At 48.1% G+C, this 13,405-nt stretch overlaps 1 protein-coding gene across 1 annotated transcript in view; it reads left to right on the forward strand.

Annotated features, from left to right (window-relative positions):
- The first annotated feature begins 688 nt into the window (after positions 1–688).
- The window catches only part of RAB22A (RAB22A, member RAS oncogene family), a 54,549-nt gene continuing 41,832 nt past the window's right edge, over positions 689–13,405 (forward strand). The window contains exons 1-2 of the mRNA XM_075350354.1: positions 689–790; positions 3,580–3,659. Coding sequence (XP_075206469.1) covers positions 755–790; positions 3,580–3,659 — 116 coding nt within the window. The 5' untranslated portion in view covers positions 689–754. The remainder of the gene's footprint in view (positions 791–3,579; positions 3,660–13,405) is intronic.

Genomic DNA, 13,405 nt, shown 5'->3' on the forward strand with positions numbered 1-13,405 from the left:
TCACTCCTATTATCCAATTAAAATATTTGGTAACAATCCGTACTTTGAAATATAAAATTACACAAAAAGAAGTCACATAGAAAAAAAAAGTGAAACTCCAGAATTGCCATTTTTGTGATCACAGCACCTCTTTTCCTGATTCCAGCGGTGTCACTTACTGGGCTGCTTAGTATAGTTTTGATAAAAATCACTGATTAATCAGCAATAGATTACCATTACAGGACTACTTGGTGTGCTGCAGGTAGTCCAGCATATTCATGAGTTCTGTAAAACTGCTAGATCTGCAGCAGAGAAACAGTGATTGCATCAAAATGACAACAAACAGCTGAGTAAGTGACACATCACTGGAATCAGGGTCTCTGCCTTTACATTATGCTGCTCATAGATGGGGGAGCAAATACCTGGGAACAGATTCAGTTTAAAAAGATACAGCTGTTGGAAGAGGGGAGAATAAAATGGAAGAAAAAATAATTGGCTGAAGGGGTTAAAACCTTTGCACCAGGGGCATAACTATAATAGGTGCAGGGGTTTCTATCGCCCCCGAGCCTTGGAGTCTGGGAGCCCCGAAATTCCCTGTAGCCAATGTGAAAAGACCAGTGCTGGGGGCACGGACTGAGGACAATGGAGGCGGGCTCGGCGGAGGGCACGGCCCTGGGAGGAGGTGCTGGGCGGGATGGGGAGGCGGGCACGGCTGCAGGCCCGAAGAGGCCGAGGACTGCGCCTGTACCGGTACTGCCATTAGATATCAGCGGCCATGGCGCTCCGGGAGCTGAAGGTCTGCCTGCTGGGGGTAAGTGACAGGGCGCGGTGCCATTCACACCGAGCGGGCACGTCCCGGGGCTCTGCAGACAGCCAGATGTGGCTTGTGTGGCCGTGCAGCTCCGCTGCCACCAGCCTCTGCCCATCCTGCTGCCACCTGTGTAATGATCGCTGGAAAGTCACCACCTTGCTGCTGATTTGCAGTGTTTTGGGGGCTTCATGGCCTCTGAAGACCCCTGTGATGTACTCTGCTATAATGTATCCTATATTATAAGCGGTACCATATACAGAGGGGTCCTGTAGGGCGCAGGTGACCCTGTATAGTTAGATTATGCCTATATGTTATTTATTTGGTACACCGTATCACCAGATTCATATTCTGCCACAACAGGATTGTTATGGCGGAGGTTGGTGATGTAGGGGCCGCGTAGATCAGAGATATGGAAACATTTACTGCCATGGGGCATAGTAAGTGGCTATAGGAGGCAGAGCCAGCGGTATCATATACAGAGGGGTCCTGTAGGGCGCAGGTGACCCTGTATAGTTAGATTATGCCTATATGTTATTTATTTGGTACACCGTATCACCAGATTCATATTCTGCCACAACAGGATTGTTATGGCTGAGGTTGGTGATGTAGGGGCCGTGTAGACGAGAGGTATGGAAACACTTACTGCCATGGGGCATAGGAAGTGGCTATAGGAGGCAGAGCCAGTGGTCATAATGGGAGTCCTGGTGCCTGACGAGACCTGAGGCCACCTCCGCCATAAGAGAAGATACCAGTCATATATGGCACTGGGTCGCTTAGGAAACTTTGCTATAGGTTTTGCATTGGCCCATGGGATCTTCAGGCCAGTGGATATAGGGATAGTGGGTGGGGTGTAATTTAGGGTTTTTTCTTTTGCTCAAGGTGTTAGCTACTGTGCCCCAACACCCCCACCAACACCACCACCACCGTACTATCAGCACCGGTTATCGAATTGGGGCTCCACTGCACCAGACATATATATATATATATATATATATATATATATATATATATATATATATATATATATATATAATTAAACCATAAATGTGGCCGAACATCTTCTGCCCTGAGCCTAGTATAACAGGACGGGTATAGGGGGTGGGGGTCTCTTTGTCCAGGATAAAAGTTGTCCGAATCTCATCAGACCAGTCTCTCTGAATTACAAAAGTCCATAGATACTGTTGTCCCAAACAGTAGGTATCTGTATGTGAGGGCGGACTGTATGTAAAATGTGTAAAACAGCAGAGAGGGGCTAATTGTGGAAACTAGTAGTTCTAGCCTACAGCACACATTGTTGTACACCATTTTTTTAAAATGTTGAAAGATGAGCTGCATTTAATTTTTTCGAATACATTCTGGGGAAAAATTCGCACATGGGCACTATAAATACGGAAGAATTGTTGTGAATGAGCACAGATTTTTATTTATTTTGCTTATTTAGGTCACCAACAAATTGCTGCTGTGATTTTGCTTAGACTTGTCAGTGATGGGTTTGAACAACTAATAATAATAATAATAATAACCATAACTGATGATCCTAGTGATCAGTAAAGGGGTATTCCCATCTCCAAGATAATATCCCAATATGTAGTAGGTGTCAATATCAGAAATGTAGTATAGTTCTCCTGATTAGTTATGTTACTTACCTCATGTGCAGGGCATTGCAGCTTAGGGATCCATGGTTACGACCATGAGCAACTAACTGTCACCTTATGAGTGGATGTAACCATGGATACCTAAGGTGCAATGCCCTGCACATGAGGTAAGAGACATGGCTAAATCAGGAGAGCTAGATTACATTTCTAATTGGAGGGATTTGCTGATATTATTATTGGGATAGGATCTTGGAGACGGGAATACCCCTTTTAAGTTATTAAATCCTTTTAACCATAAAGACATGGGATATTGTTTCTGTTTTGTTTTCTTTTTTTTACATATGTTTTTAGTGCAGTTTTATTCTCTGTAGATAGCCACAAAATTTCTCACTGAATTGCTCATATCTTCATTCATCTTCAGACCTCCTATTGTGCAGTTTTCAGATTTTTTGTTTCACCTGCAGGAGAGTCTCACCCAGTGATATAGGCTGGAGTTGAGGTCATTACAGCTTCAGTCATGCATTTACTCCTTCTTTATGTGCGCTCTCTCTATTTGTGTGTGTGTGTGTATATATATATATATATAGATAGATAGATAGATATCTCTATATCCTTTTTTTATTTTCTCTGCCCTCCCTGAGACTGTACATACTTTCTCCCTGCCTACGTGGTTGAGATCTGTGAACTACCCCTTTTCCTCCCTGCTGTGATGTCTACCTTTGAGAGAAGGGAGGCGCTGGGGTGAGCTGTCAGACCTGAACCGGATTTGTAACATTTTTGCACATCTCCCAGGACTCTGCAGGAGAAAAATGGTGCAAATTTTTTTGTGAACATTAGAAAGTTAATTAACATTTAGAAAGCAAATGAACAACAAAAAAAATCTTCACAAAGACGTTCATAGGGGTGGTACATTAGTTATGCTGCTTGTTTCTTGCCTGTCGCGCACTGTCACCGTAGATAGTGCATGGTGGTGTAGTGATATATATCATATCTAGGGTAAAACATCCCACTATGGTGGACGAGGTGATTAGATTTACTGGTAACATAAGTTACAAAAAGGCCCTGGCATCACTTCTCATTCCCACTGGGTACAACGGTCACTGCCCTTTCCCTGTTAGTCATTATTGATCCAGGTCCTGTGGCTTCTGCACATTGTAAACACCTCTGACTGCTAATACTCTGCTCTTTCTGCAGGACACGGGGGTGGGAAAATCGAGCATCGTCTGGAGGTTTGTAGAAGACAGCTTTGATCCCAACATCAATCCCACGATCGGGTAAGATGGAGTTCATAATAAAGTATTGGCAGCTGATAGGTTTTAAAGGGTTGTCCGGAGCTTTAACATTGATGCTCATCAATGTCTGATCGGTGGGGGAGCGACATCTGATAACCAACATCTCCTGCTGCCGCTGGCTGGAACTACTCATATACAGAGCTGCACAGCTTCATCAACAGAATAGTGGCCTCGCCAGGTGCTGCACATCTGCCCCCTGTTCATTCGAATAGGGGGGTGCATGTGCAGTGCCCAGCCGTGGACAACTGAGTAGTTATGGCCAGTAGCATCGGGGACAGCTGATGGACAGCAGTGCCGGGTGTCGCATCTTCCTAAGATTAGGCCTTCAGTGTTAGGTCTCATGCGCACGTTGCTTATTTTCTTGCATTTCCGGCTCTGCAGTGTTTTGAGCCGCAGCGTCACATTGTCAAAATGGATGCGTTCTGATTCCCCAGCAAATCTGCATTATTGTTGCGATCTGCATGTTTTTTTAACATAAAGGCAGGTGTTTCTCTCTCCCTCTCCCTCTCCCTATTTGGATACCAGCCAGGGTAAAGCCACATGGCTGAAGGCTGGTATTCTCAGGATAGGGAGCTCCACGTTATGAGGAGCCCCCCAGCCTAACGATATCAGCCAGCAGCCGCCCGGAGTTGCCGCATACATTAGATGCCACAGTCCTGGGACTTTACCCGGCTCATCCCGAATTGCCTTGGTTCGGTGGCAAACGGGGTAATAAGGAGTTAATGGCAGCAGTCCATAGCTGCCACTAAGTCCTAGGTTAATCATGGCAGGCGTCTCCCCGAGATACCTTCCATGATTAACCTGTAAGTTAAAGAAAATAAACACACACATCCAAAAAGTCCTTTATTTGTAATAAAAGACAAAAAAACACCCTCTTTCACCACTTTATTAACCCTTCAAAAACACCTCCGGGTCTGACGTAATCCACGCAAGGTCCCTCAGCTCTGCTACATCGGAAGCTGACAGGAGCAGCAGTAGAACACCGCTGCTCCTGTGAGCTCCATGCAGCAACTGAAGTGAGTCGCGTGATCAGCTGTGCTGTCACTGAGATTACTCGCGGCCACAGGTCTCAGGTGGAGGACTGCAGCTGTGGGCGCGAGTAACCTGAGTGAAAGCACAGCTGATCACGCGGATCACTGCAGTCACTCAGGGGATTTGCGATTACAAGTGAGTCCTTCACGTATGACCGCAAATCAAGCCGTGGCACACGCACAGAGCCGCGCGATCACAATGAAGTTGGGTGAAGTTCATTCTGATCGCGCGGCACTATCTTGCAGGCAGCCATGCTCTTTTTGACAGTGCGGTCCCACTCTGCTCTGCTGCAAGTCTATGGGGATGCTGCAGAGCCCAGTGGGACCGCACTGTGAAAAATGTGCGTTCTGGATGCTTTCTCTGCCATAGACAGAGTGGGAAAAGCATCCAGATTGCATGAATTCTACAGGAATGTGCGCACGTTGCGTTCTGCCGAATGCGTCTCAGAACGCAGCTTTTTCGGCTGCGTTCTGAGACGAACAGGCAGTGAATTACACGCTGTGAAATTGAACGCAACGTGCACACACAGACTTAAAGGGAACCTGTCAGGTCCAATATGCACCCAGAACCAAGAGCAGTTCTGGGTGCATATTGCTAATCCCTGCCTAACTGTCCCTGTATACACTAGCCTAGATAAAGAGATCTTTACAAAAGTATTTCTAAAGATCATACATCGTATGCTAATGAGGCCAGCGACTAGTCCCCTGGGTGTTAGCTCCCTGCCAGTCTCCCTCATTAGCGTCCCTGTGGGTGTGCTATCATGCTAATGAATACGCAGTGTCACATGATGATCACTCACCTCTCCACCGCCATCGCTGAATTTTGGATCAGTGCGCATGACCCTGGAGTTTGGGTCATGTGCACTATGAAGTCGGGTGTACGCGTCCTGGCTTCAAACTGAAATAGTGCGCATGATCGAAACTCCCGGGTCATGCGCACTGAGCTGAAATCCGGTGATGGCGGAGGAGAGGTGAGTGATCATCGTGTGATGCTGCGCATTCATTATCATGATAGCACAGCCACAGGGGTCTACTAACATGCTAATGAGGAGCTACTTGCTCATTAGCATACGGTAACAGATCTTTAGAAATACTTTTTCTAAAGATCTCTTTATCTATGCTAGTGTATACAGGGATGGTTAGGCAGGGATTAGCAATATGCACCCAGAACTGCTCTTGGTTCTGCCTGTATATTGCACCTGACAGGTTCCCTTTAAAGTCCCAGACAACCCCCTTTAAATTGTTTGGATCTATTACTGCGGACTGCACTATCATTACAGCACAACTTCAGTCAAGTGTGAAAAATATGTAAAGTTAAAGGGGTTTATGGGATTTTATTTAAATTTCAAACCTCAAAAGAAGTGTTATACAATAGTATATTACTATAGTAATAGTAGCCTATATTAACCCTTCTGCAGTGCCACCGGTCTCTGCTTTCCTCCTGCAGCAATGACATGTGACCACTGCAGCTAATCATTGCCCTCAGCAATCATGTCGTAATTATGCTACAATCAGTGATTAGCTGCAATGGTTGGCATGTCATCGCTGCAGGAAGTAACAGAAAACAGTGGGAACCACTTTAGTGATGGTGGTATATCCAACTGGTAATGTAAAGGAGTTGTCCACTACTTTTACATTGATGGCTTATCCTAAGGATAGGTAATTAATGTCTGATACCCGGCACCCCCGCTGATCAGGTGTTCTCTGTGCCGCCGCAGGCAGTTGGAAATTCTCAGTTCCGTAGCTTCCCCATCAACTGATAGCAGTCGGGTACTGCACATCCGTGTCCCATTCAAATCAAAGTGAGGCAGTCATGCAGTACCTGGCCGTGGCCACTATCAGAAGACTGAGTATTTCTGGCTGGCACCGAGGGCATCTGATCGGTAGGGATGCCGGGTGGCAGACCCTAGGCAGTCAAGCATTGATGACCTGTCCTAAAGATAGGCTATCAATGAAAAGTAGTGGACAACCCCTTTAAGCAGTGAATATACCGTGTTTTTCCAAAAATAAGACATATTTTTTTTTGCCCCCCAAAAAAGCGCTAGGGCTTATTTTTGGAGGAGGTGTTATTCTTGGAGAAACACGGTTGGGGGTAAGTTTACCCCCCCAAAATAGCAGACCCCCCACTTCCCAGGGGACTCATACTCACCAGACCAGGACGTCTGCGTGGTTCCCAGGTCCTCCTGTGATCTCCGGTCGGTGCTGCACGCCGTCCTACCCTGCTGCTAGCTGACACGCTGACACACACAGAAGATCCCAGACACACACAGCAGATCACAGATATACACAGCAGTTCACACACAGCCGATCGCAGTTCACACACAGCCGATCGCAGGCACACACAGCCGATCGCAGGCACACACAGCCGATCGCAGGCACACACAGCCGATCGCAGGCACACACAGCCGATCGCAGGCACACACAGCCGATGGCAGACACACACACACACACACACACGTCACGTGTCCGGCCGCAGGTCCTGTTCGAACGCGCTGCACCGCACTGCCTCTCAGGATTCTCCCGGCGCGGTGTCACTGGATGAGGTGAGTGTGTGTGCGATCCGATGTGTGTGTGTGTGTGTGTGTGTGAGAGCTGATGTGTGCGGGTGTGTGATCACTGCAGGTCCTCTGCTCGGTGTCGGCTGAGTGTAATCGCCGGGTGCCGCTGTCTATAATGAAGTGTCCTGCAGTATCTGTATCTTTTTTAGCTGCACGGACACTTCATTATTGATCCGGGACTAGGGCTTATTTTCGGGGGAGGGCTTATATTTAAGCCTTTTTCCGAAAATGCTGAAAATCCCTGCTAGGGCTTATTTTTGGGGGAGGTCTTATTTTTGGAAAAACACGGTAGCTTTTCATGATTTTATAGCTTTTCCTCCTCATTTTCTTACCTCCGTCCCACTGCGGCCAACTTTATTTTTTGCTTTATTCTTTATTCCTCCACTTCTTCTAAACTTTTTTCTTTTTCCGTCGACTTTTGTTTTTTTGTGATGAGTTGCAGTCTTGAATGACACCATTCATTTTACCACAAAATGTACAACAAAACAGGAAAAAAAATCTTAATGCGGTATATTATTTTTTAACATGATTCTCTAGTACAGTGCGATTTTATATATGCACAGTATAAATCAGGAACATTGATAAAACCTCTCTAGACGGGGCTATACTGCATATATATCGCAGAAGTTGACATTGTCACTTCCTATGGTGTCTCATTGAGACCAGAGATTGTTGCAGGGTTACAAATGTGTCCACATTTGATTGATTTTCTGCCGCTGATGTCACATGCATTACATGCTGCTTATCTGTGATCTGATTGTTGGTTTATAGCAAAATTACAGCTCAAAACATTGTAGAGTGACCTGTTTGACAAATCATGTCATGAACACATCTCGCCAAGTAGTCTTAGGGGTACTTCTCACATAGCGAGATTGCTGCTGAGTCATGGTTTTTGTGACGCACCAGTAAACTCATTAGCGATGTTGCTGTGTGTGACACTGAGCAGCGATCTGGCCCCTGCTGTGAGGTTGCCGGTCGTTGGTCGTTGCTGAATGTCCTGGACCATTTTTTGGACGTTGCTCTCCCGCTGTGAAGCACACATCGCTGTGTGTGATAGCGAGAGAGCGACGAACTGAATGTGCAGTGAGCAGGGAGCCGGCTTCTGGCAGCCTGCGGTAAGCTGTAACCAAGGTAAATATCGGGTAACCAAGCGAAGCGCTTTGCTTGCTTACCCGATATTTACCTTGGTTACTAGCGTACGCCGCTCTCACGCTGCCAGTGCCGGCTCCCTGCACACGTAGCAAGAGTACACATCAGTTAAATAAGCAAAGCGGTTTGCTTATTAACCTGATGTGTACTCTGGCTAGGAGTGCAGGGAGCCAGCGCTAAGCGGTGTGCGCTGGTAACCAAGGTAAATATCGGGTAACCAAGCGAAGTGCTTTGCTTGGTTACCCGATATTTACCTTAGTTACCAAGCGCAGCAACGCTGGGGGCTGGGGGCTGGTCACTGGTGAGATCTCCCAGATTGACAGCTCACCAGCGACCATCTAACGACGCACCAGCGGTCCTGACCAGGTCAGATCGCTGGTGGGATCGCTGGAGCGTCGCTAAAGTGTGACGGTACCCTTAGCCTAAATATCAACATCGCCTTCTCACTTTCCAGTAAATTCATATAATGGCGTATAGGAAGCAGAGATTTCGGCTGCCATATTCATGATTTGTCCTCACTGTGGAGAGCCGCAGGGAGTCTTCAGTGAAAAGTGATTCCCTTTCCGTCACTAAAATAGTATCTTTGTAAGGCCTTATACAGCCATAAGAGAAACCCATTTACTGGTGACCCCTTGTACCATCATCAGTTACTATGCTTCTCTTAAAGGGAATCTGTCAGTAAGATCAAGCCTTTCTGGAAATGCAGGTTTGTGATAGGTAAATCCATGGACACCTTTATATCTGCCATCTGTTGCATTCCTGAGAAATCAGGATTTCTTTTTCGCTCCTAATTGGGAGACCCAGACAATTGGGTGTATAGCTACTGCCTCCGGAGGCCGCACAAAGTACTACACTTAAAAGTGTAAGGCCCCTCCCCTTCTGGCTATACACCCCCCCGTGGGAGCACGGGTCCCTCAGTTTTTGCTTTGTGCGAAGGAGGTCAGACACGCACGCATAGCTCCACTGTTTAGTCAGCAGCAGCTGCTGACTATGTCGGATGGAAGGCAGTCTATCTTGCTCTGCGAGCCTTCCAACAGTGGCAAGGGGTTTGTCATATCGTTCCCCCTTACAAGCGGCCATTGGAACCCTGGGATCTGAACAAGGTTCTAATTGCTCTCCAGAAGCCACCTTTCGAGCCTATGAAGGAGATTTCCTTTTCTCGGCTTTCACAGAAAGTGGCTTTTCTGGTGGCGGTCACGTCTCTTCGGAGAGTGTCAGAGCTGGCGGCGTTATCTTGCAAATCTCCCTTCCTGGTGTTTCACCAAGACAAGGTAGTACTGCGTCCAATTCCAGAGTTTCTTCCCAAGGTGGTATCTTCCTTTCATCTCAATCAGGATATCACTTTACCATCCTTGTGTCCGCATCCAGTTCACCAATTTGAAAAGGGTTTGCATCTGTTGGACCTGGTGAGAGCACTCAGGATCTACATTTCCCGCACGGCGCCTCTGCGCCGTTCGGATGCACTCTTTATCCTGGTCGCTGGTCAGCATAAAGGGTCGCAAGCTTCCAAATCCACCCTTGCGCGGTGGATCAAGGAACCAATTCTTCACGCCTACCGTTCTGCTGGGCTTCCGACTCCTTCTGGACTGAAGGCCCATTCTACCAGAGCCGTGGGTGCGTCCTGGGCATTACGGCATCAGGCTACGGCTCAGCAGGTGTGCCAGGCGGCTACCTGGTCGAGTCTGCACACTTTTACCAAGCATTATCAGGTGCATACCTACGCTTCGGCGGATGCCAGCCTAGGTAGACAAGTCCTGCAGGCGGCGGTGGCCCACCTGTAAGAAAGGGCTGCCTGACAGCCCGATCACGAGGTATTCTTTTACCCACCCAGGGACTGCTTTTGGACGTCCCAATTGTCTGGGTCTCCCAATTAGGAGCGAAAAAGAAGAAGGGAATTTTGTTTACTTACCGTAAATTCCTTTTCTTCTAGCTCCAATTGGGAGACCCAGCACCCGCCCTGTTTTTTCTTAGGGTATTTGTTTTTCGGGTGCACATGTTGTTCATGTTGATAAGTTACGTTCTCCGATATTGTTTATCGGATTGAATTTGTTTTTGAAACAGTTATTGGCTTTCCTCCTTCTTGCTTTTGCACTAAAACTGAGGGACCCGTGCTCCCACGGGGGGGTGTATAGCCAGAAGGGGAGGGGCCTTACACTTTTAAGTGTAGTACTTTGTGCGGCCTCCGGAGGCAGTAGCTATACACCCAATTGTCTGGGTCTCCCAATTGGAGCTAGAAGAAAAGGAATTTACGGTAAGTAAACAAAATTCCCTTCTTTCTTTCATATGTAAATGAGGTGTTAAGTGCTCTGGGAGTGAAAGAGCACTGAACAAACCACTGCCTCCCTGTTTTCTTATCATAGTACCAGCATCACTGATTTTGAGTTTGATTGCCTTGTTTCTTATGCTGGGTTTACACACTGAGACTTTCTAGCGATCCAACCTGCGATCTCAACCTAGCCGGGATCGCTACAAAGTCTCTGGTGAGCTGTCAAACAGGCAGACCTGGCCAACGACGCAACAGCGATCCTGACCTGCAGAGTGACTAGCTGGTCGTTGGGGACAGCAGGTGAACGTCACCCGACTTCATTTAATGCCGCGCAGCTCTGTGTGCCGTGTAAATAAATAAATAATTAAAAAATCCGGCGTGCGGTCCCCCCCTATTTTAATACCAGCCAGATAAAGCCATACAGCTGCAGGCTGGTATTCTCAGGATATCTCAATATCAGCCAGCAGACGCCCAGAATTGCCGCATTCATTAGATGTGACAGATCTGGGACTGTACCCGGCTCTTCCCGATTTGCCCTGGTGCGTTGGCAAATCGGGGTAATAAGGAGTCGCATCTAATGTATGCGGCAATTCTGGGCGGCTGCTGACTGATATTGTTAGGCTGGGGGGCTCCCCATAACGTGGGGCTTCCCATCCTGAGAATACCAGCCTGCAGCCGTATGGCTTTATCTGGCTGGTATTAAAATAGGGGGAACCGCACGCCGGATTTTTTAATTATTTATTTATTTTACTGCACAGTATAGACACGCCCACCGGCTGCTGTGATTGGGTGCAGTGACAGCTGTCACTCAGCGTGTGGGCGTGTCTCACTGCAACCAATCACATTTGCCGGTGGGCGGGGAAAGCAGGGAATACGAGATTGTTTAATGAGCGGCCGGCTTTTTCAAAAAAGGAAAAGCCGCCGGAGCAGTGTGAACGCCGTGCAGCACCGGTGATCGGTGAGTATGAGAGAGGGGGGAAATCACCAGCAAATGAGGGGAGTAGCGCGATCAGCTGAACTGTCACTGAGGTTACCCGCGGCCACCGCTGCATCCACCGCTGGATCCAGGTAACCTCAGTGACAGCTCAGCCGATCACACGGCTCTCTTCATTAGCTGCGTGCAGGTGACAGGAGCGGCTGTGTCTTCTGCTGCTCCTGTCACCTGCATGCAGCAGAGCTGGATGCGACGCTGGAGGACCGTGGAATACGCCGGACAAGGAGGGCTTTGTTGTGGGTAATAAATTGGTAATGAGGGAATTTGTTAGTGTTTTTTATTTCTAATAAAGGATTTTTCGGGTGTGTGTGTTTTTTAACTGTAATTTACAGATTAATCATGGAAGGAATCTCGGGGAGACGCCTGACATGATTAATCTAGGACTTATTGGCAGCTATGGGCTGCTAATAACTCCTTATTACCCCGATTTGCCAACGCACCAGGGCAAATCATGAAGAGTCGGGTACAGTCCCAGAACTGTCGCATCTAATGTATGTGGCAATTCTGGGCGGCTGCTGGCTGATATTGTTAGGCTGGGGGGCTCCCCATAACGTGGAGCTCCCCATCCTGAGAATACCAGCCTTTAGCCGTATGGCTTTATCTGGCTGGTATTAAAATTGGGGGGGACCTCACGCCGGATTTTTTAATTTATTTATTTATTTATTTTACTGCACAGTATAGACACGCCCACCGGCTGCTGTGATTGGGTGCAGTGACACAGCTGTCACTCAGCGTGTGGGCGTGTCTCACTGCAACCAATCATATTTGCCGGTGGGCGGGGGAAAGCAGGGAATAGGAGATTGTTTAATGAGCGGCCGGCTTTTTCAAAAAAGGAAAAGCCGCTGGAGCAGAGGTAACGCCGTGCAGCGCCGGTGATCGGGGATCGGTGAGTATGAGAGAGGGGGGGGACACTTCAGTCACTCGGGGGATTAGCGGTCACCGGTGAATCCTTCACCCGTGACCGCTAATCAGGACGCTACACAGACAGAGCCGCGGAGTCGCTGTAAAGTCCCCTTTACACACTGAAACTTGCTAGAGATGCATGCTGCACAGCGGGAAACAAAGGACCTAGGAATGGTCCTGAATGATTTGTAGCGATCACAACTTCACAGCAGGGGCCAGGTCGCTGATAGGTTTCACACACTGCAATGTCGCTGGGGAGGTCGCTGTAACGTCACAAAACCCGTGACGTTACAGCGATGTCGTTTGCGATGTTGCAGTGTGTAAACCCAGCTTTAGGGGTGCTTCACACATAGCGAGATCGCTACCGAAATCGCTGCTACGGCACGGTTTTGGTGACGCAACAGTGACCTCATTAGCGATCTCGCTGTGTGTGACACTGAGCAGCGATCTGGCCCCTGCTGCGAGATCGCTGCTCGTTACACACAGCCCTGGTTCGTTTTCTTCAAAGCCGCTCTCCCGCTGTGACACACAGATCGCTGTGTGTGACAGCGAGAGAGCGACGAAATGAAGTGAGCAGGGAGCAGGAGCCGGCATCTGGCAGCTGTGGTAAGCTGTAACCAGGGTAAACATCGGGTAACCAAGGTGGTTACCCGATATTTACCTTAGTTACCAGCCTCCGCCGCTCTCACGCTGCCAGCGCCGGCTCCTGCTCTCTGCACATGTAGCTACAGTACACATTGGGTTAATTAACCCGATGTGTACTGTAGCTAGGAGAGCAAGGAGCCAGCGCTAAGCAGTGTGCGCGGCTCCCTGCTCTCTGCACATGT

This window comes from Anomaloglossus baeobatrachus, chromosome 5 (assembly GCF_048569485.1).
Source record: "Anomaloglossus baeobatrachus isolate aAnoBae1 chromosome 5, aAnoBae1.hap1, whole genome shotgun sequence".
In the NCBI taxonomy this organism is placed as follows: Eukaryota; Metazoa; Chordata; class Amphibia; order Anura; family Aromobatidae; genus Anomaloglossus; species Anomaloglossus baeobatrachus.